Source organism: Macrosteles quadrilineatus, unplaced genomic scaffold (assembly GCF_028750875.1).
Source record: "Macrosteles quadrilineatus isolate MER2022 unplaced genomic scaffold, UCM_ALF_1.0 Scaffold_7__1_contigs__length_78375512, whole genome shotgun sequence".
NCBI classification, from domain to species: domain Eukaryota; kingdom Metazoa; phylum Arthropoda; class Insecta; order Hemiptera; family Cicadellidae; genus Macrosteles; species Macrosteles quadrilineatus.
Window position 1 is genome coordinate 42,663,309 of NW_026542600.1, and position 26,205 is coordinate 42,689,513.

General features: G+C 34.2%; 1 protein-coding gene across 1 annotated transcript; it reads left to right on the forward strand.

Moving 5' to 3' along the window:
• Positions 1–25,850, forward strand: LOC128998375 (MAP kinase-activated protein kinase 2). Its single transcript, XM_054424485.1, has 10 exons — positions 1–408; positions 3,781–3,932; positions 4,570–4,634; positions 8,968–9,075; positions 11,416–11,514; positions 18,117–18,192; positions 21,386–21,596; positions 22,255–22,474; positions 23,480–23,529; positions 24,193–25,850. The coding sequence occupies exons 1-8, from the start codon at positions 244–246 to the stop codon at positions 22,465–22,467; spliced, it is 1,089 nt and encodes a 362-aa protein (XP_054280460.1). The 5' UTR covers positions 1–243; the 3' UTR covers positions 22,468–22,474; positions 23,480–23,529; positions 24,193–25,850.
• The last annotated feature ends 355 nt before the right edge of the window (positions 25,851–26,205 follow it).

Sequence of the window (26,205 nt, forward strand, 5' to 3'; positions counted from 1 at the left end):
TAAGGCGAAAGTATCCCTCCAATCCAATCTCCATCTAGGTTAACAACTAAAACTAACCCCTCAACCTCAACCCTTGTCACAAAAGTCAGAGTAAATAGTTGAGTTTGAGTTGTTATCAGTGCCAGATAAGTTAAGTTTATGGAATATTTGGTGCAGTTTACAATGATTTGAGGAATCCAAGTTGACTCATACAGTATATGCTACTGCTTATCGACTACATTAAGTGTGTTTAAATATTTTACAATGGTTGACAAAGGCCCTAGTTTCCAACAAGCTAGAACATTGGTCTATAAAACTCATCCGATTTCTGAAGATTACATCATATCCGCCAAAGTTCTTGGGCAAGGTATAAATGGTAGTGTTGTTCAAGTAAATCTCAAGAAAACCGGAGCAGTTTATGCCTTGAAGGTGAGGTATTTTTCACCTTTAATTATTTTTGAGTTTAACTTTCTGCTTCAAATTTTTTTTTCTACCAATTTCTTTAAGAAGTAGGCTAAAGTAGACTCCCTCTTATCCGGACTCCTTGGGACCGAGACAATTCCGGATAGACCTATTGATTTTTCCGGTTAAACCGACGTCCTCAAAAAAACTGTTAGAACGAAAAGTTTATTGTGATATTCAAGACACGTGATCACTGGTCTTAAATCTTTCCCACGAGAACAGTTGTTTCAGTACCGCCCACTTCCTGCCCATCTAGTCCGGTTAAACCAATGTGCTGATAAAAAATGTCCGGTTAAAGAGATGTCATTTTCGCAGAGTGTAGTCCGGTTAATCCGATGTTTAAAAGATGTACGGTACGGATAAGAGGGAGTCTACTGTATCTATTTTTTTTCTAATTCAACACATAAATTATACGATAATAAAATTGGCGATAGCAATATATTATACATGCACTTGCTTACATTGATCCTTTTGCATATTCATTGGCCATCATTCATACTCTGGTAGAGGGAATCGTCCTAGACAGTCTAGCCTAGTTTATTACAATAAGAAACACACACATAAATTAAAACTATAAGCTACCGTACATTTATATGGTGGGTAGGCAGCAGACGGCACAAAAGATGTACCGTCCCGCTTTAGATTATCCTCAAAGAAATCAGCTAGGCCTAGGTTAAGAAATCAGCCTACTTTGTTATGGTATTTTCATCATCAAGTCTCTCACATGCATACAGTCCGACCACCAATTCTTGGGGTACATTGGGGGTTATCTGCACTCTTGAAGAGGTTTCATTGAGTGATAATAACTGCTTACGATCTGCCAAGGAGCCACTCAAATACTGTGTCCCCGATTCCGAACTTTGTAAGCTTGGTAAAAAAAAAAGTAACTAGCTATATCTCACGGAAAATAAACACCATTATCGTCTTCCGCAATCATGGCAAAATATTGAACATCTCTGCGGTCACTGAGACATCATCATCGTCACCCGCAGAGAAATATTCTCGTAGATATCCGCGATCGCGGCAAATGCGTCAGCTAGGCCTAATCTTTCAATTTCGTGACATGATCCTCGAGGACATAAAAGCTTTTAATTTTAATTGGGCATTATTGTATTGAGTACCTACTGATAAAATCGTCTCGAGCTTGATTTTCTGGCTTTGTCCTTGATCCCTCAAACTTGTAGGCCAGGCTCTGCTTGGCTAAAAAAGTGACATTATATAAAAATCAAGTTTCCAAAGCAACCCGATTTTGAACCGATCTGATTTGGCCCGAGGCCCATAGGTACCTAAGTAACAATTTTTACAGGACTCGAAGTAAACAAATCTCAAGTGCAGCATTCTAAGTTAAAAGTAAGAAATTAAATGAAATGAAAATCCTTCTTTAGCATCATTGAAAGAATGGAATTATTTATTAGGTAGTGCCTTACTAGCCACCTAGGTTAATTCGCCGATTTGATCGTAAAAAAATTTTCAAGTTCATTTAGACGAATCAGCATAGAGGGCCCTCTCTGGTGTGACTTGCCGGGGGCTAGGAGGATTAACATTAATGTTTTATCCTCCTTGGCTGGAAGCCACGTTGGTTCTAAATACGACACTATTATAGCGTCTTCACACAGTCCACGAGGACAGTTGATGCAACCTGCATGACTGATGACAATTCTTACTTAGGTTGGTAGAGAATTTATAGTGATCGGTCAAGTAATAGTGTCAGTTTAGCTGTTGTAAACAACTTGTTCTAGTGCTCTTAACAGGTCTTAGAGGTGTTACAAATTTTCGTAATGAAAAACGTATGGTGATTCTCATGCTATGATAGGTAAATATTGTTATGATAGGGGGCCCGTGTGGCTGAGCCTGTCGCACAATCGTTGGCCCGTGTAAAATTCCCCGAAAAAATCCCAGTCAAGGCTCTTGGCCCCCCCCGCACCGCCACTGAACGTGTCAATGAGCTTAAAAGGAATGTGAAGCTAAAATGACAAGTATTTTTGAAGGTAATTTTGCATTTGCCACTTTAAGGTCAGCCCAATCCCAATCAGGGTTAAAATTTGTGTTGTCCTGATCTTTAAGATTTATTTCAAAGATTCACATGCTTACAGCTAATTTTCTTTCCTATTGAAAAAAAAAAAAACTTGACAAGTGAGAAAAGTGTACTGTAGCCTATACACATATTTTTACAGGTGTCCATCCAACCTGGGCACCAAGAATTGTACCGTACGGTACTTGAATTTGGCATGGACCAGGGATTAAAATGATCATCAATTGCCAATAATCCTCAAATTCATTGACGGAGTTCCATTGGTTCTCTTTTGATACCATATAGAAAATCACGATCACTGGAGATCATCACAGTATTACTGCACAGTAATAATTTCCATGATGTAATACCGACAGAGATGTTCACAGTGTGGTCTTGATTATGGGAGACGATCACGGTATCGCCGAGATAGCAAAATATGCTCGTGAGTGTTGCCTAAGTCGTGAGTGATGACTATGGTATTGCCGAAACTGCATATATACTTACGGGCAGTGTCACGATCGCCGGACACAATCACAATTTCGCCGAGACCGCAAGATACGCTCACGAGTTGCTGCAACTTGACGATCATCTGTGTATACCATCATATAGAAATAATTATTTCTCGTTAGGCCTTTGTAGGCTGGATAAAATCTGCTTGCGGGCCGGATGTGGCTTGTAGGTAATAGGTTGGAGACCCCTGCTCTTAAGGTATCTGGTACAACACTGATGAGACTCATTACAGTACTGTGGTGCTGAGGATGTTGAGCAGTCACTCCTATAGCATTGGAAATCAACAAACCGTTATCTATGTATTCTCTTTATTTAAATCAAGAATGCCTGTTCTCGGTTCCGGGCATTGGAGAGTAGGTGTTGTTCTTGTAGTCCTATGCTGACATTTGTCTCTTCCCTACGGTCTCAAGCACCTTGTAGAAGACAGGCAGGATATAAGATGGGTCAATAGTTTTGCGGGTCTGGGGGATAACCATTCTTGAAGTCGGGATAGTCCTTGATAACTACTGGTATTAAATTATCCCAAACCTTGATTGCTGGTTGACAGGATAAACTTTAGGTAGACATGGCTTTATGATTGTCCGGTCCTTGTGTAGAAGCAAGTGAAGTAAAATTAGCTCATATCATTAGTGCCTCAGAATTTAAAAATGTTTTGGCTAGTTTAAGGGGAAAAGGTGTTGTATAAAAACCTAAGCTTTTAGAGATTTTAGGAGGATACAACATATGCTATTGCTAATATGAGATTATATTTATCTGTAAATAAACTGTGTTTGAATCTGTTGTGTTATGACATTCTTAAATTTTTCTGAATGCAGATCCTGGAAGACAATGCAAAAGCCCGGAGAGAGGCTGAGCTGCAGTGGAGGGTAAGCGGATGCAAGCACATCGTCAACGTCATTGATGTCTATGAAAATTACTACAAGCTACATGGGACTATAAAGAAATGCCTTCTTGTAGTTATGGAGTTGTAAGTACTTGCACATTTTTATACAGTCTATTTAAATTAAAAATTCCAAAGATAATTGCCCCGAACTTAAAAAAAACCTAATAAAATTTGTTGATCACATTCACACAGAGGATATAGTTGATAGGTAAATTATGGTGTAAACCAAACTGTGAAAATCATATGCTGAAACCTGAACCCATTGTGCCTAATTGTATTAAATTGCTACCCCATTGAAGCTCTGTAACCACTAAACTATTAGCATCCCAATAGTTATTTCTAATTACCTTTGTTTATGGTTATTTTACATCTGAGAGGAATCCATTACATACACTTAGGGCTGCATAGGGCGCTTGTCAAAATAGTTTCCCTATGCACATAGGGGCTACAGCCTATTGGGACTTGGACTACCAGTGGCATTTCTTCCGCCTAGCAGGGTCCTATTTTCTTGGGAAAGAACTTCTGTCCCTATATTCTCGATCATTCCCCTGGATTACTTCTAAATCTCAGTTATCTTGCCTTAATTCAATGTTACTATGCCTGATAATCTCCCTGACCAGCTCAGACACCATATTCTACTGACAAACGCATACTTCCAACATCCTGATTACGTTGTTATTACAGTTAGAAGGTTTTAATTACTTTATAATTATCTTTCCAGAATGGAAGGTGGAGAGCTTTTTGCACGGATTTCAAATAAACCAGAAGGATCATTTACAGAAAGAGGTAAGTTTCAGTAGCTTATGAATTACAGTATAACCTTGATATAACGAACCTCGATATAACAAATTCCTTAATATAACAACATTTTTTGAATCCCCTAGAACTCGCCATAAGACACAATGTATGTTTTACCTCTACATAACGAACAAACCATATCAACGACCTTGATTTAACGAATTGTTCATGATCCGGCTAAAATAAGACACCTCAATATAACAAATTTATCATTGTCAGAACCTCTATATGGCGAATTAAACCTCTACTTAACGAATTGTCTGTGTCTATCCCTCGATACAACGAACCCCCCACCCCCATTATTGTTTTTGAAAAATCAGTTTCTTCATCAAATGAAATGGAAAGGTGACGTCATCGCTCACGCTAACATTCGTCTGCTCCATTTTAACACATCACTGTCTGCCATCTGCTGTCGTCGCTGCATGCGCGCTATGTTACAACTGAGTACTGATTTCATTCACTGACAGGACTGATGACGACGTAATGTGTAGTAAGCTGTGATTGGGTGATAAGTAAATATAGTGAATTGTACAATTTTTGGATGAAGAGAATCCTAAGAAAGAAAAAGAATAGAAGAACAAAGCAAAGAGAAAGAATAGAAGCATCGTTATCTTAACATTCCTTTTACGAGTGTTTTTATTATCTTTAAGTTGGCTATGATTATTCACTTTTATAACGACTTATCTAATAATTTTGTTATTTTCAATACGATTTGTTTAAACTAAGGCAACACCAATGCCATAGTTGATGATTATTATAGTATTGACATCCCTCTGTTATGATTTAAAGCAGTACTGTAGCCTACCGGCCTATCACGAGCAGTAGCTTACAAAACTCTCTAAGTCTCTACTGTTTTGTTTTGTTCATTACGTGGTTTATTGCTATACAATACAGTGTTTGGCTAGATTTTAGGTGGGTTAGAGTAAGCTGTGATTTTAAACTTACAGTTTGTAACCTGTAGGCTACCGTCAATGAATAGAAATGTCATGATTGCGCAATATTAAAGATCCCTATCCTTTAGTACCCCAGATAATCGAGGTTCTACTTTACAATGTTAACACTGTACTGTAAAGTATTGTAGCTTAGGCTACTTTAATTGTGTTTTATTGAGGTCAAATCCCGACCTATATTGACTGATGCTGGTTCTGAACCTCGACTTAGCGAAATTCCCGCAAACCTAACCTCAATATAACGAACCTCGTTTTAACGAAATCCTTGATATAACGAATATTCAGTTTGGTCCCTTCAGATTCGTTATACTGAGGTTAGACTGTATAATCGTCTTTTTTCTAACTTTACCACACTTTTAGCATTAAAAGGGATAAAATGTTTTACTTTAGTAAAACTTACATTTTATCAAATATAAAAGTTGTGGAAACCATTTGTATCCAGTGCAGTGTTGAAATACTACTAAAAGAAGATAAGAAGGCCTGCACACAATGCTGGAGTGAAGTGGTATTTTCCCCTTTAGTAGATAGTCTAGGTGTGTCCCCTAAATTACATGTGTACCCATATAGCTTTGTGCTTATCTTAATTTTACTCTTATCTTCACATATGTAGTTTACAGTGGAGTGATGTAATTGAATATCACTGCATGTAACATTTAGTTCAAATATAAACATATTATAAATAATGGTGTTTTAATTTGATCTGATATGTTTTATTAGATAATTGGTTTCATTCTTCACTTTAAAAATTTGTTATTGCAGCTTGCTTATTTTATACACATTGATGTAAGGTGCACATTTGATGTTTGTAGCTAGGTTGTATTTATTGACTATCCATTAGATATAAATAATTGATCATCCAAAGCCACATAGATTAAATGTCTAGGAAACAATTAAATTCTCAAAAAAAATTTGCTGAAATAAAAATAGCGTGTATTTACACTCACATGATTTATTACACATTTTTAGCTGTTAAGGAAAGGGGGCTATAGAAGGGAAACTTGTTGGAACCGATAATTTTTTTAATTTAATGTATCGGACTATAAATTAAGTTTTGAAATGTGAACTCAATAAAAAATGAAAAAAAAAACAATCTGGACTTAAAAAATTGCTCTGCTATATCAATATTAAAATAACAAGATAATTATGAATTTCACTTCAACACAGGTTTGTATTTAGGATCTTTGAGGCCCCCGGCAGCTTCACTATGGTTCTTTTGGGGCTGGAACTTTAGGGGTTTAGAAATACACGTGGTATTGCTTCAACTCAATTAACTCGACCCTTTGTTTTTGACGATCCGATCAGGAAATAAGACGTAGGAGACTAGAAGAATAGCTGATAAACTATTTCTTTTTATTTGTTAATACATCAGACCCCCTTGCATAACTGGATTAACGACCTGCAAATTGACTACCATTGCAAAAAAAATTATGCAAGTAAATGTACGTTTACAGACAGGATGTTTAGCATGAGGAGGGCCATCATCTCAGTGGCAAACAATAGAGATACTGTTGTTTACTTCACCGACCACCGATGAGTCACCAATGGCTTATATGCTCACCAATATTATCTGTTTTAAAAATAGAATTATTTTTCTATCATGACTTGACAATACAGTGCATATACTAGACTGCTACTCTCTGTAGTTTTTTCCAACTTAGGTTGTGTTTTGTACATTGTTAGTTGTAATGTAACTTTAATGCAAGTTGTTTAGTATATTGATAGTCACCCTAAGGTTTTTTTTCACCTGAGGACGGGATCAGATTTCAGATCCCCCAAAGGTTGTGTATTGTATTTTACCTTTGTGATGAAAACTGTCCGCAATAAACCTTTAAACAACTTTTCAAGTAGCTTTGAAAAAAAAACTTTAAACAACGATATTTTCCTATAGTTAATCCAACAAAAAATCTAACCCTTCTTAAAAGTTGGTAAACGCTTAAAAGTTTAATTTGATTTGGAAATGTGACCACAAAGAAAATTTTTTTAAAAATATAGTTAATATTGGGGTAATTTGGACCAATATTTTTTTTAACAACAAGGAAGTAATGTCATGGTTCCCAGAGGATTTTCCTGGTGTCTAGCTTGGTATTATATTAAGTTCTTTTCAAAAATTTGACATAACAATATTGAATTGCCTATGGGTTTACTACTAAAAAGGTAATCTTAACTTGTAATCTGGAAAATCTTGTAAAGAAGATGTCAATGCCAGAAAGCATTAGAAAAAACTTTTGAATTCTCTAGAGCTTTCTTTAGGATACGATACCTTTGTCTTATTAAGCATTAAATTTACTTTAGGCCCCTTTTCACTGCCACTAAATTCACTTTTTATACCATTTTCCAATATTGTTTTTAAAGAAAATATATCTATATTTAAATTGTAAAAATTTCAGAGTCTTGTGAACTCTCCACATCTTATTTTAATTGCTAACACACACGAACATTTCCAATAGTTGTCCATGGCTTAAGTTTTTTGATCTCACGACTTTTTGTTTCTCTAATCTCCTTTTGGATTTATTTATGCTACACAAGAGAATTTCTATTAATATATCAAAAGCTTCATTTACACCATGGGCAGAATAATATACAGGATCCCAAGTCTTATACCCATAATGAATGTAGTATATCTTGTAAGATATCGAATCAATGACATACTTATCTTACTTAACAATATGTTTACTAATAGACCCTACATAACTCAAAATCAATACTAACTCCTACACTAAGATTATCAGGCATGTTAAAATCAATAAAAAATAATTTGAATTTTAATGATTTGTTATTTCTATATAAAAATGATTGATGCAAGTTTATCTGTACCTAATCAGTTACTCATGTAAACGCATAAATCAAGTTGTCAAAGCCTGCCCGACTAATAACCTAAAAATAGCTATCAACCTCATCATTATTGATTTTAGTATTTTATATTAAATCACCTACTCATACAGCGAATTTGTTTTGAAACTTAGAAATTTGCTTTCCAAAGTTTGCAAGGAATTGTGCAGACTCAATTCCATGCTACCTTTCCTTTACATCCTTTCGTGGAGACTTCTTCATCGTCTCCCGTGATCTTGACAAAATTGTGGTTTATGATCGCAAATCTTCACCTACCCTTTTGGTGATTGTGAGAATAAAAGCTCAGCTTGAAAATCGAACCCCCTTACACATTATTGGGAAAATTCATTTTCAAGAGAAAAGTTTTCCTTTGGGGCCCTATGTGATGCATCCCAGGCCGAGGCCCCCCGGGAACTGCCGCGTTTGCTGTTATAGAAATATGGCCCTGCACTTGTTAGAAATTGAGTGTTTGAATCATCTATGAGCGTTTCAGTTTAAACTTAGTTCAGAAACAGTTTTCTCAATCACACCATGTTTTTCAGAGGCTGCAGAGACGATGCATGAGATTTGCATCGCAGTAAAACACCTCCATGACCTCAACATTGCACACCGTGATCTGAAGCCTGAAAATCTACTCTACACCACCAATGGTATTTTGTTATTGTCTTTATGCAAATAAGTTGAATCGTTGATAGACCAAATCAAACATGTAGGCTAATAGTTTGAGCTTACAAGCTGTTAAATTGTGGGCACTAAGGCACTTGTAACTAATAAATTGCTGGTTTGAATCTGAAGGAAACACTTTGTTTAGTTTCATATGAAAATTCTTGAAGCATAGTGTTAAAACCTGCTATAGTAGGTCTAGTAGTAGGCTCCATTGTAGATGTTAGCCTCCAGGTTGCCAAATAATATTAAAAAAGGTTCAAATAACTGTTATAAAGCAATTCAATGTTGTTGAAAACACAACTAGTTTCGGCTCGTATGTGGAGTCATCATCAGGTTGTACAGTGACGGTTTTCTTTCTTTTTCTGTACTCAAACCTCCGCCGGGTTAGCGTCGTCTGTTTTCTAACTGATCGGTTACCATAAATGTTTTGTGTTTGTATCGTGTTTAAATGTTTATTTATTATCTTTGTGTTCAATAATATGACGCTCTTCGTATGAAGAAAGAAAAGCGTCCTTGTACAACCTTGCCGAAACTAGTTGTGTTTGCAACAACATTGGATTGTCGAATAGCAGGTATTTGAAACTTTTTTACTGGTAGGCCTTTTAGGACTCAAATTGTACTTAAATCTACTATTTAGACCAGCAAACTCTGCTTATCAAATCAAATCAATCTTTATTCACTATACATAAAATAACATGTATTGAATAGAGTCAAATAGGCTATAAATACGTATAACTACATATTACAAAGTGCTTAAATTATATTACTAAGATTTACTGTAGAGAAAAAAATAAATTGATTGATAATAATCTTTAAAAAGTGAAACATTTCTAACTGAATATTTAAACAAAAATATAAGTTAACGTTGATTCAATCACAATAACATGAGCAGTTAATAAAATAAAAAACGTACATCCATTTTCCAAATAAAAATAAAAAATAAAAATAAATGTATTACTAATCATGGTGAAAATTTAAATTGATCCCCTAATTTTGCTATGGAATTCAAATTATGTAACTACTAATTTTAATTTTTTAGAAATTCTTCTATGGAATAAAATGGAAATTTGATTAAAAAGTCTTTTAGTGTTCTTTTAAATTTATTCAAATTGCCTTCTTTCTTTATATGAGCCGGCAGGTGTTGCAAAAAATTTAAACTAGAATAATAAGTTTTCTTTTTGAAAAATTCCAATCTATGTTGTGGTAAGTTAATTTTAAACCTAGTGTTATAGTCACCAGTATTGCTAGAAGTGGATGACAATTGAATTTGTTTTGCATAGACGGATTTTTCATAAAGATACAGACTATATACTGTTAGGATTTGTAACTCCTTAAAATATCTCTTAGCTGAATCCTTTTTTTTTTTGCAGTTTCATCATTAGACGAATAGCCCTCTTTTGTTCGATAAGGATAGAATCCAAATTGGTCTTTGATGTTGCTCCATAAATAGATATTCCATAAGATATGTGACTATGCAGTAATGCAAAGTATGTTATCCTCAAAGTGTCTATGCTGCAAATCTGAGACATCTGTCTCAAAGCACATTTTTTTATTATAAAGCACTTATTTTCATTATAAAGCTTGTTTATGAGTTATCAGTAATTCAGGCATTAATTGTCAGACCCTCCAACTACCAGGCTCAATCCCATCTTTAAAAAAATTTAGTTCAAAAGAAGTTGTATATGGGTTGTTCTATAATATTAAAGTACCTCTATATCGTTCTGTACCTTAATATGAAATTACATACATTACATTAATTGTTGTATCTAATATCTGAAGATTACGTAGTAGGTATAGTAATTTGTCATGAACAACACCAAACTGTACTACTACAGAACACCTGCTCATAATAAAACTCATATTCCTAGACAGTAATTATTTCTTGTTATTGTGCCTGTTAACTTGTTGCAGGAGCTTTGCTGCCTCAAATTCACTGGTGGTCCTCTTAAACTCACTAAATTTAAATGGTTTGTCAATCATCCAGCCTCTTCATAAATTTGGCCTATCTGCCACCCGTTTAAGCCAGATTATTAAGGCTGATCTGAACTTAAAAAAAGTTGGACAAACACAAAGAATTTTCCTCCCCCATTTAAAATATATCCAAAGACATGGAGTTTGTTGAATTATTAATTATCTGCTGTTGCCTACAACCTATGTACTGTTTAAAGTTGTAAAAGTTCTGGTTGTGAATTGATAATTGACATCCCGTGTGTTTCAACTTCAAGAAAAATTTATAAGTGTTTGGTTGAGGTTTATATTTTAATTCATTATAACATTTACAGTCTAGATATTGATGATTTGACTTGGAACCTCATTCATTTCAGACGAGAACGGGATTTTAAAACTGACTGATTTTGGGTTTGCAAAGGAAACACATTCAAAGCTTAGCCTCCAAACCCCGTGCTACACACCTTACTATGTCGGTAAGTCATGGTATAGTTTGCTAACTAGAAAATAATCTTAGGAAACTTAACTCTTCCTGAGCGTCAGCTGCAGGGGGAATAACTCACTACGCAATCAATAATTATGTTGGGGTTTAAAAAATTTTATTTTTTAATTTTGGTGGTTTTTTTTCTGATAACACATATCTGATAGTTGTTTATACGTAGACACTTTTTTAATCAAAATAATTGTTCCACAAGTTTTCTGACTATAATTGTTGTGGCTTATGTATAGGCTATGTCCAATGCTCACTAAGGGAATGCAATAATCCGTACCTATATATACGTTTAGCGCTTATAAATTTTGTTTAGGAAAAACATTTATTTTTAATAAACCATTGAAAAGATTAATGAAATAAAAAAAATCATGATAAAAACAATATGACTTCTTTATTATTAGGCCTAACAAAAGACAAAACTGGGTTGTCAGAAAGCTGAACAGTGTCGTCTCTTTCAGAAATGCTCCGATTCAGTAATTCTATTAGGTATATCTCCTACAAAATTTGAATCATTCAATCTAAACGTCATTTTCAATAAACAACACAACGCATTTTAATGTTAACTGAATATATTCCACTAAACTTGTCTCACTAGATTTACTTCACTTAAGAACATGTAAATAGACTGCGTAGGAAAAAATTACATTAGGATGACTCAGCTGGCCAGTTTTATAAACAACAGATGTTACGAGATCAGTGATGCCAACCCACTAATCAGAAATTTACCATGTACAAATTTAAACAAATTATCTCAACATTAATATTGATTAATGATCTAAGGTAACTGTTGAAGACCAAGAAACATCTCTAAAATACCTGAATAACGTTTGCATTTGACGTATATATGTTAGGCTTGTGACTTTCAGATTGAGTTTTGTATACATACGGCCAACGCTCGGGAAGGGTTAATCTAAAGGACCTTATCTTAAAATAAAATTTAAGGTCGGTTGGATAGAAAATGAATAATTCATAATTTTAAGGTAGTAGAACATATTAAAATGCTATAAAACATATATAAAGTATTTTATCATTTAAATAACCAGCTATTGTACTGTGAGTACTGTGATCTTAAAGTACAGGGAGTGACGTTATATTTTAGAGGAAATTCATGTGACTAGTTAGGAGTTTTTGAATTGGACTAGAGTTCAGCTAGTTTATTTGAGAAATCAGAGTACAGGGGCTTATATACACAATTTACAAATGCTTATTTCAACGTATTCTTTTGTTCTTTACTAAGAAGAAAACCGGAATTTTTAATTTGAAAACATTATTTTACAACCATTGGCTTGAAATGAGACGAGCGACAGACCTATAACATGTGGGAAGACATACTAACCTCCAAAATAAATGCCCATACACCTTTTATGAAAATGTTTAATCATTGTTATTTTATTTTACAACTATATGAACTGTTACAGGATGGTGGGATTCATTGTTGAAATGAATTCAAGATATTTACTAAGAAAGTCAGCCCGTCTTACCCACACTGTCAAAGGCGGAGGTTTTTACTTTCATATTCCATACAAAATCCTAAAACGGTAACATTCACAAATCCAAATAGTGTCTTTTGGGGACATTTGACTTCCTCGGCATATGCTTTTGGGATACATAAAGTTAGTTCCACTAGTGGTGCATGATTGATGATGTAGCATGTTGTCATACGATTGTATACGAACCTTTACATTCCAAACCTGGACATGCTTAAAGCTTTGGGTGTTAAATAACTCTTTAAACTCAACTTGTCCCATAAATTTGTAATATCCTATGTTAGAAGGAACGAGTTTAAGTTATTGACTTGACTTTTTATTTTTCCTAACAGACACATCTTAAGATCCCAGTTTGATTTAGATGTACTTTTTCGTAATTCTACTCTTTAGATGATAAATGTTATCTTTCTGGTTTTGATCAAAACGTTGGGTAGACCATTGTAAAAATAAGTGTTTTAAAGTAGCAACTGACCACCATATATACTGAACTAAGTGGTTTCACATCAACCTAACATAATATAATATAATAAAGGAAAGGTTAAAATACCTGTTGTGTTGTTGAGCGATCAAGGCTTTTTGTCAGTTGACAACTGGTTTTGAACCTATGGGTCCACTATCAATCTGAATACAAAGTTAATAAGAGCAATCCTATTCATTATTACTGTAAAGAAAAGTTGTCAAAACATATCTTCAGCCACGAAAACAAGGTCATTTAAAAAAAAATGGTCGAATAAAAAAACTTACCTTCTGCTGGCAATTTAATGGGCCATATGTGTTGTTTTCATTTGCAAGACTTTTGAAGTTAACTTGTTATTTTGTTATAAATAGATAAATGTACAGATATTCTTTGTTGTTTAAAAAATGTTTCTTCAAACACAAGGATTACAAGCATGGGCAAAAAAAATTTAAGAAATAATTAAACACAATTAATATGAATTATTCACCATGGGGGTTGTAAGCACTTCAGTAAAATTATTATTTCTTTTTTTGATACACTCTACCCTAAGCATCTTAACCTTTTACAATGCAAAAGTGAATGTTTTATTGAATCTGTTATTCTTCTGAACTATTTAAAAACTGTTTATCAATCTCCCAATTCTTTCTAAACGTATCATTTTGCCCTCCATGCCCTAAAGGCTGCCATCACGAGTGACATGTTAGAAATTCGATTCAAAGTAGGCGATTGAGTTTTTTCAAATGTGAAATATTATAAAAGCTCACTTTTTTATTTCTGATAAGATATTTCCGTTTATGACTTGAAGTGTCCATATTTATTTTTTTTACCACTGATTGATTCTGATGTCAAGAACAGTTTTAAGTTCTCTGCGACGTGTTTTTCCTGTATAGCCACAAATTTGCACAGAAAGCTCAGCCTACAACGGCTGGATGAAATTCCAGGATCCGCGATATTGGAAACCACTAGAGTACCCGTAACCCGGGTCTAACTGGTATAGAACTGGCTCATACACAGACACTGTGAACAAGTCATAACCAGTGACAAAACAGAAGTGCACTATCATGGTGGAAGTAAATAAGGTGTGCTACTCAGCCGGACGAGTTTGAGACCGTTCTGCGCATCGCGACGTAACGTCACCTTGGGGGCAAACCGCTTCGCGCGCGTATATAGCTCAGCGTGACACTGCTCTATTAACATCAACATTTTGAACTCTTAGAATTGAGGAAAAATTATGAAACTTGACATGGACATCAATTATAAGTGGACGATGCGTGTTGTGAAAAAATAGTTTGTAATTGTTAAAAAATAAGCGTGAAATCACTCTTTATACTTGGCCTTTCTTTAAACTAAACATGTAAAAGTTAGTCGGCTACCAAATCACGTACTATTTGGTTAGAAGCATTTGACCAGCGGGAAAGTTTTAGATAAAGATCCAAATTTAACTTTCCTTCAAACTATATACCGTTAGGGGCGTTATTTCCTGAGATATGCTAAGTTATATGAGCGCGTGATCGGAGCGCGTGCTGCGAGTCGAGTCAGTTGCCAAATACTAATCACACATTGCCATCCAACAAATAATGTAGTTTCATGAATATAGTATCATTGATATTTTTATTCCTGTATTTATATTTTTATGTGAAAAATTGTTGTTCTGTTGACTTCGGTGTGTTTTTCCCCGTTTGAATATGGGTTATTTCGTAATAGTTCACAGAGAATATATAATATTGTCTCCTCGGTGAATAGGGTTAACGTTGCAAAATTGCATTTAAAGTATTGCAAATCGTTGTTGATTAGTTAAAACCAAATTTTGCAAATAGTGGTTTAAATAATAAATGATCTTTAACGCAAAGGAATGTATTTAACATAGTATATAAAATAAAATGTACTCTGTTAAAAAAATAAGTTGGTGATTAAACATTGTATTTATAATCAGGTTAAAATATAAAATTGTTTCACTCTTGCAATACCATAATAATAAAATGTGATATTCCAGTTTAATTCAACAGCTAGGATCCTGTTTCACTGGGGTTGTTATCTATGTCGCAACTTTGGCTCGGGTGCGAGGGATGATCACGTGTTGTTTGTTTTGTTTTCGTTTCTGTGTTCACCGCGAGTTGCAGTAGAGATGTCAGTTTTCCATAGGGCACACATCTTTCTACAAAAATGCCCCATTATGCAGTGTACGGTTGTTGTAATAGTTCGAAAAATAAGAAAACACAACTAAACGTGCGATATTTTAGTTTCCCTCAACAAATCAATAGGAGGCTAAGACAATGCAATTTTGCTAGTGGCGAAAAAAGAAAATGTCTAAAGAAACTTAAAAAAGTTTAGAAAAATCCAGAGGTGATGAAATGTTTAATTTTTTAGATGTTTACTTTCAGATCGTAAATATTTTTATAAGATTGCAAAATGTAATAAACTATGTTTTTGGTTAAGGAAATGTTATTCATTTCCGATCCTACAAATTTTATGGCAACTGTTATCAAAGAGAGTTAATTTGTATAAAAACGAAGATGTTGCAACGCATTTTAATGTAAAACTTATTATATCTGTCACATGTTAATATTACATATTTCATTTAAAATGTAGAATACAAAGTATATCCTTATAACATGTAGCTACAGTGTTTTGAATAATAAATGCGTGGCCTTATTATCCAATAAACGGTGGCATCGGCTGAGCGCGCGCTCCGTTGCCGCTTGATATAATTTTTCGTAGCTAAAAAAGTAATTCTTTTATCGAAATCCAACCGATACTACAGTTAAATTAGAACCTTTCCCTAAAACTTTCCCGCAGGTCTCATAAACCTGACCAAATAATACGTGATTTGGTAGCCGACTAACTTTTTTGTGTTAGTATGAAAAAGTTTGATGTTTGATCGGTGGTTGAATCGTTTTTAATTCAAATAAATTAATAAAATTTAAATCATAAGCATCCTATGTTAATAGTCCAAGACTATGCAAAGTTTCAGGAATTTTTATCGGTTCTTACTATTAAAAATTGCAATTTTATTAAAGCGGCGTCACTGCTCGATATGGTCGCGAGGCATGTTTGCCCCCAAGGTGACGTCACGATACCCCTCCCCCGCACCGCCTGCAGCCGGCTACGATGCGCAGTAGCACACCTTATTTACTTCCACCATGTGCACTATCACCACCAGATCTAGCCAATTCCCTTCTTTCCTAGAGGGGTCGTTGTTTACTTCGTAACTCTGGCTTTGTCCTCATTAATAATCATTAGGAGTGTGCGAAGCAGCAAAATATTTTGATTCGAAGCAACGATTCGATTCAAAAGATGTTTGATCGAATCGATGCAACTCGATTTGAAGCGATACAGCATTTTCCCATCCATACTTGTCAATGGAGTGAAATAACAAAATTTTTTTGATGTGGTATTATCTAAGCCTATCCAAACATATATGACATATTATATGTATTTTGAAAAATAATTTATTTTATATAATATTTTAGAACCTGTATTGCTCAAAACGTCAGTGAGCTGCTTTATTTGCCTATTTCATTATTTTTACTTGCAGAATCATATTGTTAAGCATGTTGCCTATTTTATAATATTGATTTTACAAATAAAGATATGTTTTGGTGTAAACAAATAAAAACATTTGTAAGATTTATACTGAAACTTTCAATTGGTTTACATTGGTAAAATGAGAGGATAGAATCAGACCTACAAACTACAAGGTATACATAGCTTCAGACCTACAAAAATACCAAATTTATCAGTATTAAACATCAGTCTTACTAGTTAAGTATCAAGAAACAATTTTTCAGACTTGTGTTATTTTTAGAATGATTTTGGAGTGACTTGTTTGGCTACGTTTACAGTAGTAAAACATGTCTCACATTGCTTACACTTAACAAAACTTCTCATCATTTGCAGAAGAAGAATTAATTAAATAAGAACACCTTCTAAAAGGAAACGCAACAGCGGGTATTGCACTGATTTTCTGCAGGCGTTTTTCGTATATGGATACTGATTCCCACATGAATCAAATCGGAATTCGATGCATTTTCGATGCATCGCACACCCCCAATAATCATACCCTTAAAGTACAGTAAATTATGTTATATTTTAGAGGAAATCCATGTGGCTACTGGCTAGTTAGGAGATTTTGAAATGAAATAAAGTTCAGCTAGTTTATTTGAGAAAATCAGAGTACAGGGACTTATAGATACACAATAGAAGGCCACACAACATAACACTGATATTTCTTCCTTGTATAGGTCTTCTTTAGAGTAGTGACTAAGTAACTACTACTAGTTACTAATAGTTACTAAGTCAAGTCAGGGAGTTACTCCCTGAAGAAGTTCTTTATGAGGACGAATTATGACTGTTGTGTTTTGTGACCTTTCATTGTATATACTACATTAGTCCCTGTTCTCGCTAGCTAAACAAAATGTACTCCTTTTCAAACAAGTCTTAAAGAACAGTGAGTATATTCAAAGAGGTGGAAGTAAGGATGACAACAAACTGATGCTAATATACAATTTAAAGCGTATACAGTACAATACCTCTAACTATTTACATCATAAACAACACCTAACTCACCAATGTTCAGTCCAGTGGTGTTCCCCATCAAATGTCTCCCTCAAATCTCTTAGTCTGATTTCAGTTTTTTTTCAGCGCCTGAAGTTCTGGGGCCTGAAAAGTATGACAAAAGCTGTGACATCTGGTCGCTGGGTGTCATCATGTACATTCTGTAAGTAAAAAGTCAATAAATTGAGTGTCATTGTTAACTTTGTTCTGTAAAATGACCAAATCTTGAATCTCAAAATTGAATCTTTTCTTCTTGATATACAGGGTTAGTAAAAAGTGTAGAGACCCCAAGTTATTTTTTTAACGGCACATACTAGAAAAACTAAACTCGGCACACCATTATGGCATGTTATGAAGTACTTTTTGGGCACAACCGCCACTTGGTGTTCATCCCAAAAATGGGGGATTTTGGGGGAAACTAAAAGATTTCAAATACAAAGACCCATCGAGTGACCCCTCATTTTGAAGGTCCTGGTAAAAGAAAACCAACAACGCAAACTAGAGGTCTCTATCTCAGTTCAGTACAAAATGGCAGCCAATTGAAATTCTCATAAGTTCCCAAACCCAAAATGGGAGATTTTGGGGGAAACTCAAAAATTTTTAAATGATAAGCCCCATCAAGTGACCCCTCATTTTGAAGGTCATAATAAAAGAAAACTAACAACGCAAACTATAGGTCTCTATCTTAACACAGCAAAATATGGCAGCCAATTGAATGTAAAATTGCAAGTTATTTCCGATTTCTAAAGATTTCAATCAGGTTCCATTTTTTACTGGATTGAGATAGAAACCTTTAGTTTGCGTTGTTAGTTTTCTTTTACCAGGACCTTCAAAATGAGGGGTCACTTGATGGGGCTTATCATTTAAAACTTTTGAGTTTCCCCCAAAATCCCCCATTTTGGGTTTGGTAAGCAAGTGGCTATTAGGCTTAAAAAGTACTTCATAACATGCCGAAAAGGTGTGTAGGGTTTAGTTTTCCTAGTGTGAGCCGCTACAAAATTTACAGGGGGTTTCCAGACTTGGAAAGCTGCAAGTTAAATTCAACTTCTGAGAATTTCAATTGGCTGCCATTTTTTACTGGATTGAGATAGTGACCTCTAATTTGCGTTTTTGGTTTTCTTTTACCAGGACCTTCAAAATGAGGGGTCACTCAATAGGTCTTTGTATTTGAAATTTTTGAGTTTCCCCCAAAATCCCCCATTTTGGGGATGTACACCAAGTGACGGTTATGCCCAAAAAGTACTTCATAACATGCCATTTAAAGGTGTGTCGAGTTTAGTTTTTCTAGTATGGGCCGTTAAAAAAATAACAGGGGGTCTCCACACTTTTTACTAACCCTGTATATTGCTAGCTTATTGTGCCTATGCAATATTTTTGATTTCTTTAGGCTCTAGCTAAGAACTTTTTTCCACATTACTAGCTAGGTCTAGAGGAAGTCGAGGCATTATCATGTAGATCCATTGGTGTTTCCTTTTGTTAAGTAGCTGATTGCATGAACCATCACTTCATTGGTGTAGCAAATAAATTTCAGTCCCAGGTTTCGGTGGCAGATTCAATCGCCAAAGCAAAAATGGCACCTTTAAATGTCCCACATGCATTTGAATTCAAGATTGTCTCTGAATCCGATGTTATCTCTTGCATCAATCGATTAAAGAATAAGAGTTCAACTGGTTAGGATGAAATTCCAACAAATGTAATAAAATCATTGGCTTCTTCAATTATAAAACCACTTACTCATTCTATCAACATTTCATTGCTGACAGGAGTCTTCCCTGACAAATTAAATTATGCTCAAATTATACCTATATTTAAAAAGGGGGACTCTGAAGAAATTTCAAACTACCGATCAGTGGCTCTCTTACCTGTGTTTTCAAAAATATTTGAGGAGGTTGTTCTCTCACAAATTGTTCCATTTCTTGAATCAAACAATTTATTGAACAAGAATCAATTTGGTTTTCGGAGAGAGGGAATCACGTCTGATGCAATAGTCAATCTAGTTTCTGAGGCAGTAGAGGCCTTGGACAAGTTGCAGATAACCTTTGGTTTTTTCTGTGATTTGTCTAAGGCCTTTGATTGTGTCAGGCATGACATTCTCTTGGAGAAATTGAGATTGTATAGGATACCTGGATCATCTTTTTCATGGTTTTCTAGTTACATCACTAACAGATATCAGCAGGTTGTCATCAAAGATAAATCCGGTGTCAAACATTTTTCTGAATGGAGCTCAGTAACCCATGGTGTTCCACAGGGATCTAAATTGGGGCCTCTTCTGTTCATCTTCTACATCAGTGACTTGTCTTTTTGACTTTCTTCCAAAATTATTCAATTAGCTGATGACACAACAATGCTAGTAAGAGCACCTTCTATTTTTTCTGCAACTAACATTGCATCCCGAGATTTAGATTCCATAATAACTTGGTTTGCACAAAATGGACTACATCTAAACTGTTCCAAAACTCATCTTCTTGATTTCCATAATCCACAACTGAAGACAGGTGAGATAACAATCAAACTAAAATCAGGTGATTCCATCAAATCTTCTACAAATACTAAATTCCTGGGCGTGAACATAAATGAAAATCTAAAATGGTCTGATCATCAAATACAAATTAGCTTGTCTCTAGCAAAAGCACTGTTTGGTCTAAGGGTGGTTTTTAAGTCTTCGGGTTTGCATACAGCTCTTGCTATCATTCTTATATATCATTCTTATAATATCATTCTTATTTTATGTCTAGGTCTTCCTATGGTATTATCTCATGGGGCAGCTCCCCCATTACCAAGAATATTTTTATCTTACAAAAAATTGCCGTTAGAATTTTAGCTGATAGACCACATTCCTCTTGCCGCCCCCTTTTTATTCAGATGAAACTCTTGACAATTTATGCAGTTTATATTTTTCAACTGCGTATCTTTGTAAATAGAAATTATAAGGAATTTCTGTTGAAAAATTACACTCATCAATATAACACCCGACACAGGAATGATCTTCAATATCCTGTGTATAGAACAGCTCTGTATGAAGGATTGCCATGGTACATGGGTAGGAAAATTTACAATAACCTCCCAGATCAAATTAAAACTGAAGAAAATATGTCATCCTTTAAAAGAAAATTAAAATCTTATCTCATTCTCTTGTGTCTTTATTCCCTAGATGATTATATGAAAACTTAGCTTTAGGTTTTATGGATTGATAAAAAACAAAGAATTTAGCATAAGGTATTATTAGTTAGTAAAGTAGTATTGACATGTCATATGTTTATATGTGAAAATCACAATCTTGTAAACTTATGTGACAAATAAACATTTCATTTCATTTCATTTTCATAAGTGAAATCATTAATTTGTTGTGTTGAAAGGTTGTGTGGATACCCACCTTTCTTCAGTGACAATGGCCAACCAATCTCTCCAGGGATGAGGAACAGGATCAAGACTGGCTCGTATAGCTTCCCCAACCCTGAGTGGTCAAATGTGTCTCAGGATGCTAAAAGTCTGATCCAGGACATGCTTAGAGTGGATCCCACTCAGCGACTGGACATCAATGAAGTGATGCACAATAAGTGGATTGCAGTGAGTTATATTCATACTAACTTCCCACCCATTAGACTGGTAGTAAAATATAAAATAACAACTTTATACAGAATGATTGATCGAGTTTGTAAATTTGTTCATTAAAAAGGCATTTGCTTCATAAGCTTTTTTCCAAATTAGAAGCAGTTGACGTAAGGTGTAACACACTTCAGTGGCTTAAAAGTTATTTGTATCATAGATCTCAACTCATCTCAATTCCACAAACAGTAATATTAACTATATGTTAATTATGGCATGTTCAATGCAGTACTCTTGGGCCTGTGTTATTTTGTATATATAGCCTGCATATAAATAACATTTCAAATCTTAACATTTTCGGTAAGCTATTTTTATTTGCTGATTACGGTTTAGTTTTAAATATTGAAAAAACTTGGCTTGAGGCCCGTAACAAAGTTTTGCATGACATAATGGTAACTAATTATACCATTTTGTTCCAGATTGTTTCACAATTGGTTTGGTTTGATACTTTATGTAAAATTTCTTGGAAAAGGCACTTAATTGTGGCAATCCACATAATGAACAGTTTTATTAGATATCAGACACACTGTAAAAATATTTTGATGTACTTGTATTCTCATTTTTGTTTATTGATATATACTTAAGTACTCAGTTCTCATGTTGTAATGTTGTTTGATAGCAATACACAAGTGTACCTCAAACACCGCTACACACGGGACGTATGCTGAGGGAGGGTGAGGAGATGTGGTCGGAGGTTCAGGAGGAGATGACGAGATCTCTAGCCACCATGCGAGTTGACTACGACCAAGTCCACATCAAGGCCCTCAACAACACAAACAACCCTCTCCTTAACAAACGGCGCAAGCGAACCGTACATGAAGCCTCCTCCTAACTGACTGGTAAGTCAGTCCCTGATCTTTACGGCCCTAGATAGTTCAACTGTTAGCAATTGTTTGTTGAACATGCCAACAAATAAATCAAAACAACTGAAATAGTTAGTTTGTAAAAAATTAGTTTTTCAACTTGATATTTGTTGCTAAAAACTGCTAAAAAGCTGGATTGCTAATTGATTCTTCACAATTCTTTCTGACCAAAAGGCTGCTTATACGTTTTCCAAAAGTGTCTGACCTTTGGAATAGTTTAAAACCTAAACATGCTGTTATTGCACTAGATATTGCACACAATAAAAATCTCTATTAACCAATTGTTATACGTAGAGTCCCGCAAACTCGGCGTAATGTGGACTGGAAGGGTGCCGAGTTTGTGAAATGCCGGGTTATCGGGAACTAGGGTTAAAAATAAGAACAATGCAGTTTTTAAGCTTATTAAATGCCTCTTTAATTTATATTTATATTACAAGTTAGTATTAAGTTATCAGATATAGTACAACATATCCTTGGTACGAGCCGCAAATGATTTGACTTGAGCTGGCTTGAGTCCATGTTTAACTCAGACTCAAAAAATCACTAATTTTCTGAGCCAGGCGATGGCCGAGTTATCCAGACTGCCGGGTTATCGAGTGCCGAGTTTGCAACTTTTTTACTTTATAGTCAGTGTATGTGTCTTTAGTATACCTCTGTTTTAAACATTTGACCGTGTCTGTTTAGAAATATAAATTGACCTGTAATCTATCAAAAGCTAGATATTTCCTTTATCAATAACAACTTGATTATGCTAACCTCTTAAAACAACCTCAGCACTGGTCTGATGCCGTTGTGATTCAGCCTGTGCCTGACTTTAGAAAGTTGACTCTTATGAACTCACAAAAAACATGAAAATGTGAAAGTAAAAAAAAAAAACTTTTGATAAACTATAAATTTCATTTTTTAGTTTGAGTGGAGAGACTTTGATATAGAATTCTTACCATTAGTAGCTCTTTGACTAATAATTTTTGTTATTTTCAGGAAACTTGGCACAATCACACTAGAGTTTTCAGAATCACATCGTGTGTATGGTAGGTTATAGCTTTTCTGTTGATAGAGTTAACTATCATTTAATCACTATTGTCTTAAGGTCTAATACACTCATATTTTTTAAATGTGTTGACTTCTTGTTTTATTAAGAATCAATCTAAACATACAGTTGTGAATTCAATATAGCGAACAAAACCGTTAGCAAAGTGTTCTATTATTGGAATCTTCCTAAGCATAAACATAGATTTGCACGTCAGGTTGTGAATAACTAGTACAAATGATTTGAATTAAAACATGTTTCAACAATTTGTGTGGTTATTTCTGTAATTAACTATTATTGATGTTGCTCTTTATTCACTTTGTTGCTGTATTTTATCTGTATAATTCTGTGTGTATATTAAAATATTATAAGAAGCCTTAAACATATAATTGACTACAGTAATCCCGAGGGTAAAATATATTACACAACTATTGTGTTTTCCTTTTGAATAGGCATATGAGGTAAAATTCTGAATAAGCTGGTTAAATGTTCTGTGGGTTCTTAATGGAATTTCACTCCTTATCCAAGGTAATTCGACTAACAGGAATAAGTTTACTTTGCTTTTTAATCAGTGCTATATTTCAACAACAGTAACAAAAGATTGTTGTCGATCACATTTTCTTAAGATGTTGTTAGCTAAAGAAATCTTTTTATTTTGAAACAGGTAACAAAGAAATTTCACGGAAGAATTGAGTTCAACCGTGAATGAGACTGGGGATCTAAATCACTCAAACTTGATAAAAAGTTCTGGTAATTTAAAAAAGAACAATATATTAGTGTTCTGTACAAGTAGATAGAAGCTTAGTTTTGTATTATTGTTTTGGTGGCTGTTTAATAAGTCGAGGTTAGTTTTGGAAGACAGTTAGCAATGCTGTGATTTTTCTGCTATAACATGATGGTTAGAGCTTGAAGCAGAAGCAGAAGCCTATATTTAGCGTAAATATTATATTTTATGGTATTAATCTTTGTGTTAATGAACTGTATTATTAGTATGGATGACAGGGAATGTTTAAATGGAATATTTAGTTTTACGTTACAAAATGTTATAACAAACATATTTTTAATTATGTTAATTTTTAGAGTTTTGTATGAAATTAAGTTTACTCTAATCTAATTTGTCTTAAACTATGTAAATCATACATTTGTCTATTTTCATTATAAACTACTAAAATTATATGCACCCAAATATAATGCAGGGATAGACATTAGTATTAGTAAGTCTTATGTTAGAAGTCCTAGTCAGTGACTGTTTGACTCTTCTTGTGTTCAGAAATCTTCCAAAGCTTGTGTAGAACTAAGTTACTTTTGATCTAGCAACTGCTATCTGTTGACATATGTTAATATATGTATATATTGAGTCGATGTATTATTTTATTTGATAACCTCACTTAATTTATGCTGCACATTTTTTATCTAGTTAACAGAAAGTTTTTCATTGCCGTAAGTTCTTGTGTCAATATTCTTACAATCCACCATCTGTTAAGTACAAGAATTGTTCAACTGAAATGTTTCACAATTTATCATGTCACACACACCTTCCTTATATGAACTTTCTTGGTGCAGAAAAGTGCATTTCCAACAGTACAATACATGCATTAAATTACAAAATTGCACCCCTAGAGGCCTACCAGTAGTGCTCTGTCTTGTCAACTGTAGGTGAGGTTGAGGTTAGTGCTATTTATTCCAGCAAAAGTTATGAATCTAAGAAAAATGAGCAGTAGCCACAACAGCTCGTTTTTTTCTCATTCTCGGTAAATAGGTGTATTGACAATAATAGAGATAAAATCAAGACACTTGACAGTTAAATAGGTTCCTCAAATTTTAGGTAATTAAAAAAAAAACTTTTTGACTGCCGTTAAAAAGTTTCTATACCACAGTAACGACACAAGAGTAGGTAGTGATAAATATTCATTACTTTAAAGTGGGCCTTACATCTAATCTCAGTTACTTGGAAACAAAACTTATATAAATATTTTGTCCAAGAACAGATCACTCTGAAAATGCATCTAAGGTCACAAGTTGCTTAAGTAAAATGGATGAATTAGTTTATGTTTTGATTATAAATAAGTATAATGTTAAAAATTATAAAAATTATTGTTTTGTACTATTGTCAATGCCTTTAGATTTATATTTATCTTCAAAGAAGAATATTCAGGTCATTTACCCACAAAAAACCTTTGTTGTGGTTGGTTGTGAACAGATTTTATTTTTTTCACCTGTATCCATTGTCCATTCACAAGTGTTCAAAATGTATGAGTCAATAATGCTGTTGCTCACAATGTTTCAAGCTTAATTGTTGGATAATAAAATGTTAACCATAGATACTGTTTACTTATTTAAACAATTTCATTTAGTCTTCCCAAATATAATTCACGTGAATATGATCCTTTAAGGTTGGATCATACAATGCTAACATCTTTGCCAATTTAACCTCAGCGATAAAATGTTTGATTGATTCTATGCAAGAAGTAGATACTTAATGTGCCACCACTACTTGTATTGATTTTTGTAACAAACTGTATTTATTTAAAATCCCAATAGAAATCAGTAATAAAGATAATTAGACTATCATAATCACTGTACTCTCTCTGGTTATAAAAGGGCACATTCACAAATCATTAATACTAAAAGGTTACACCTGTCATATTTCTATTTATACCAATAAATAGTCAATAAT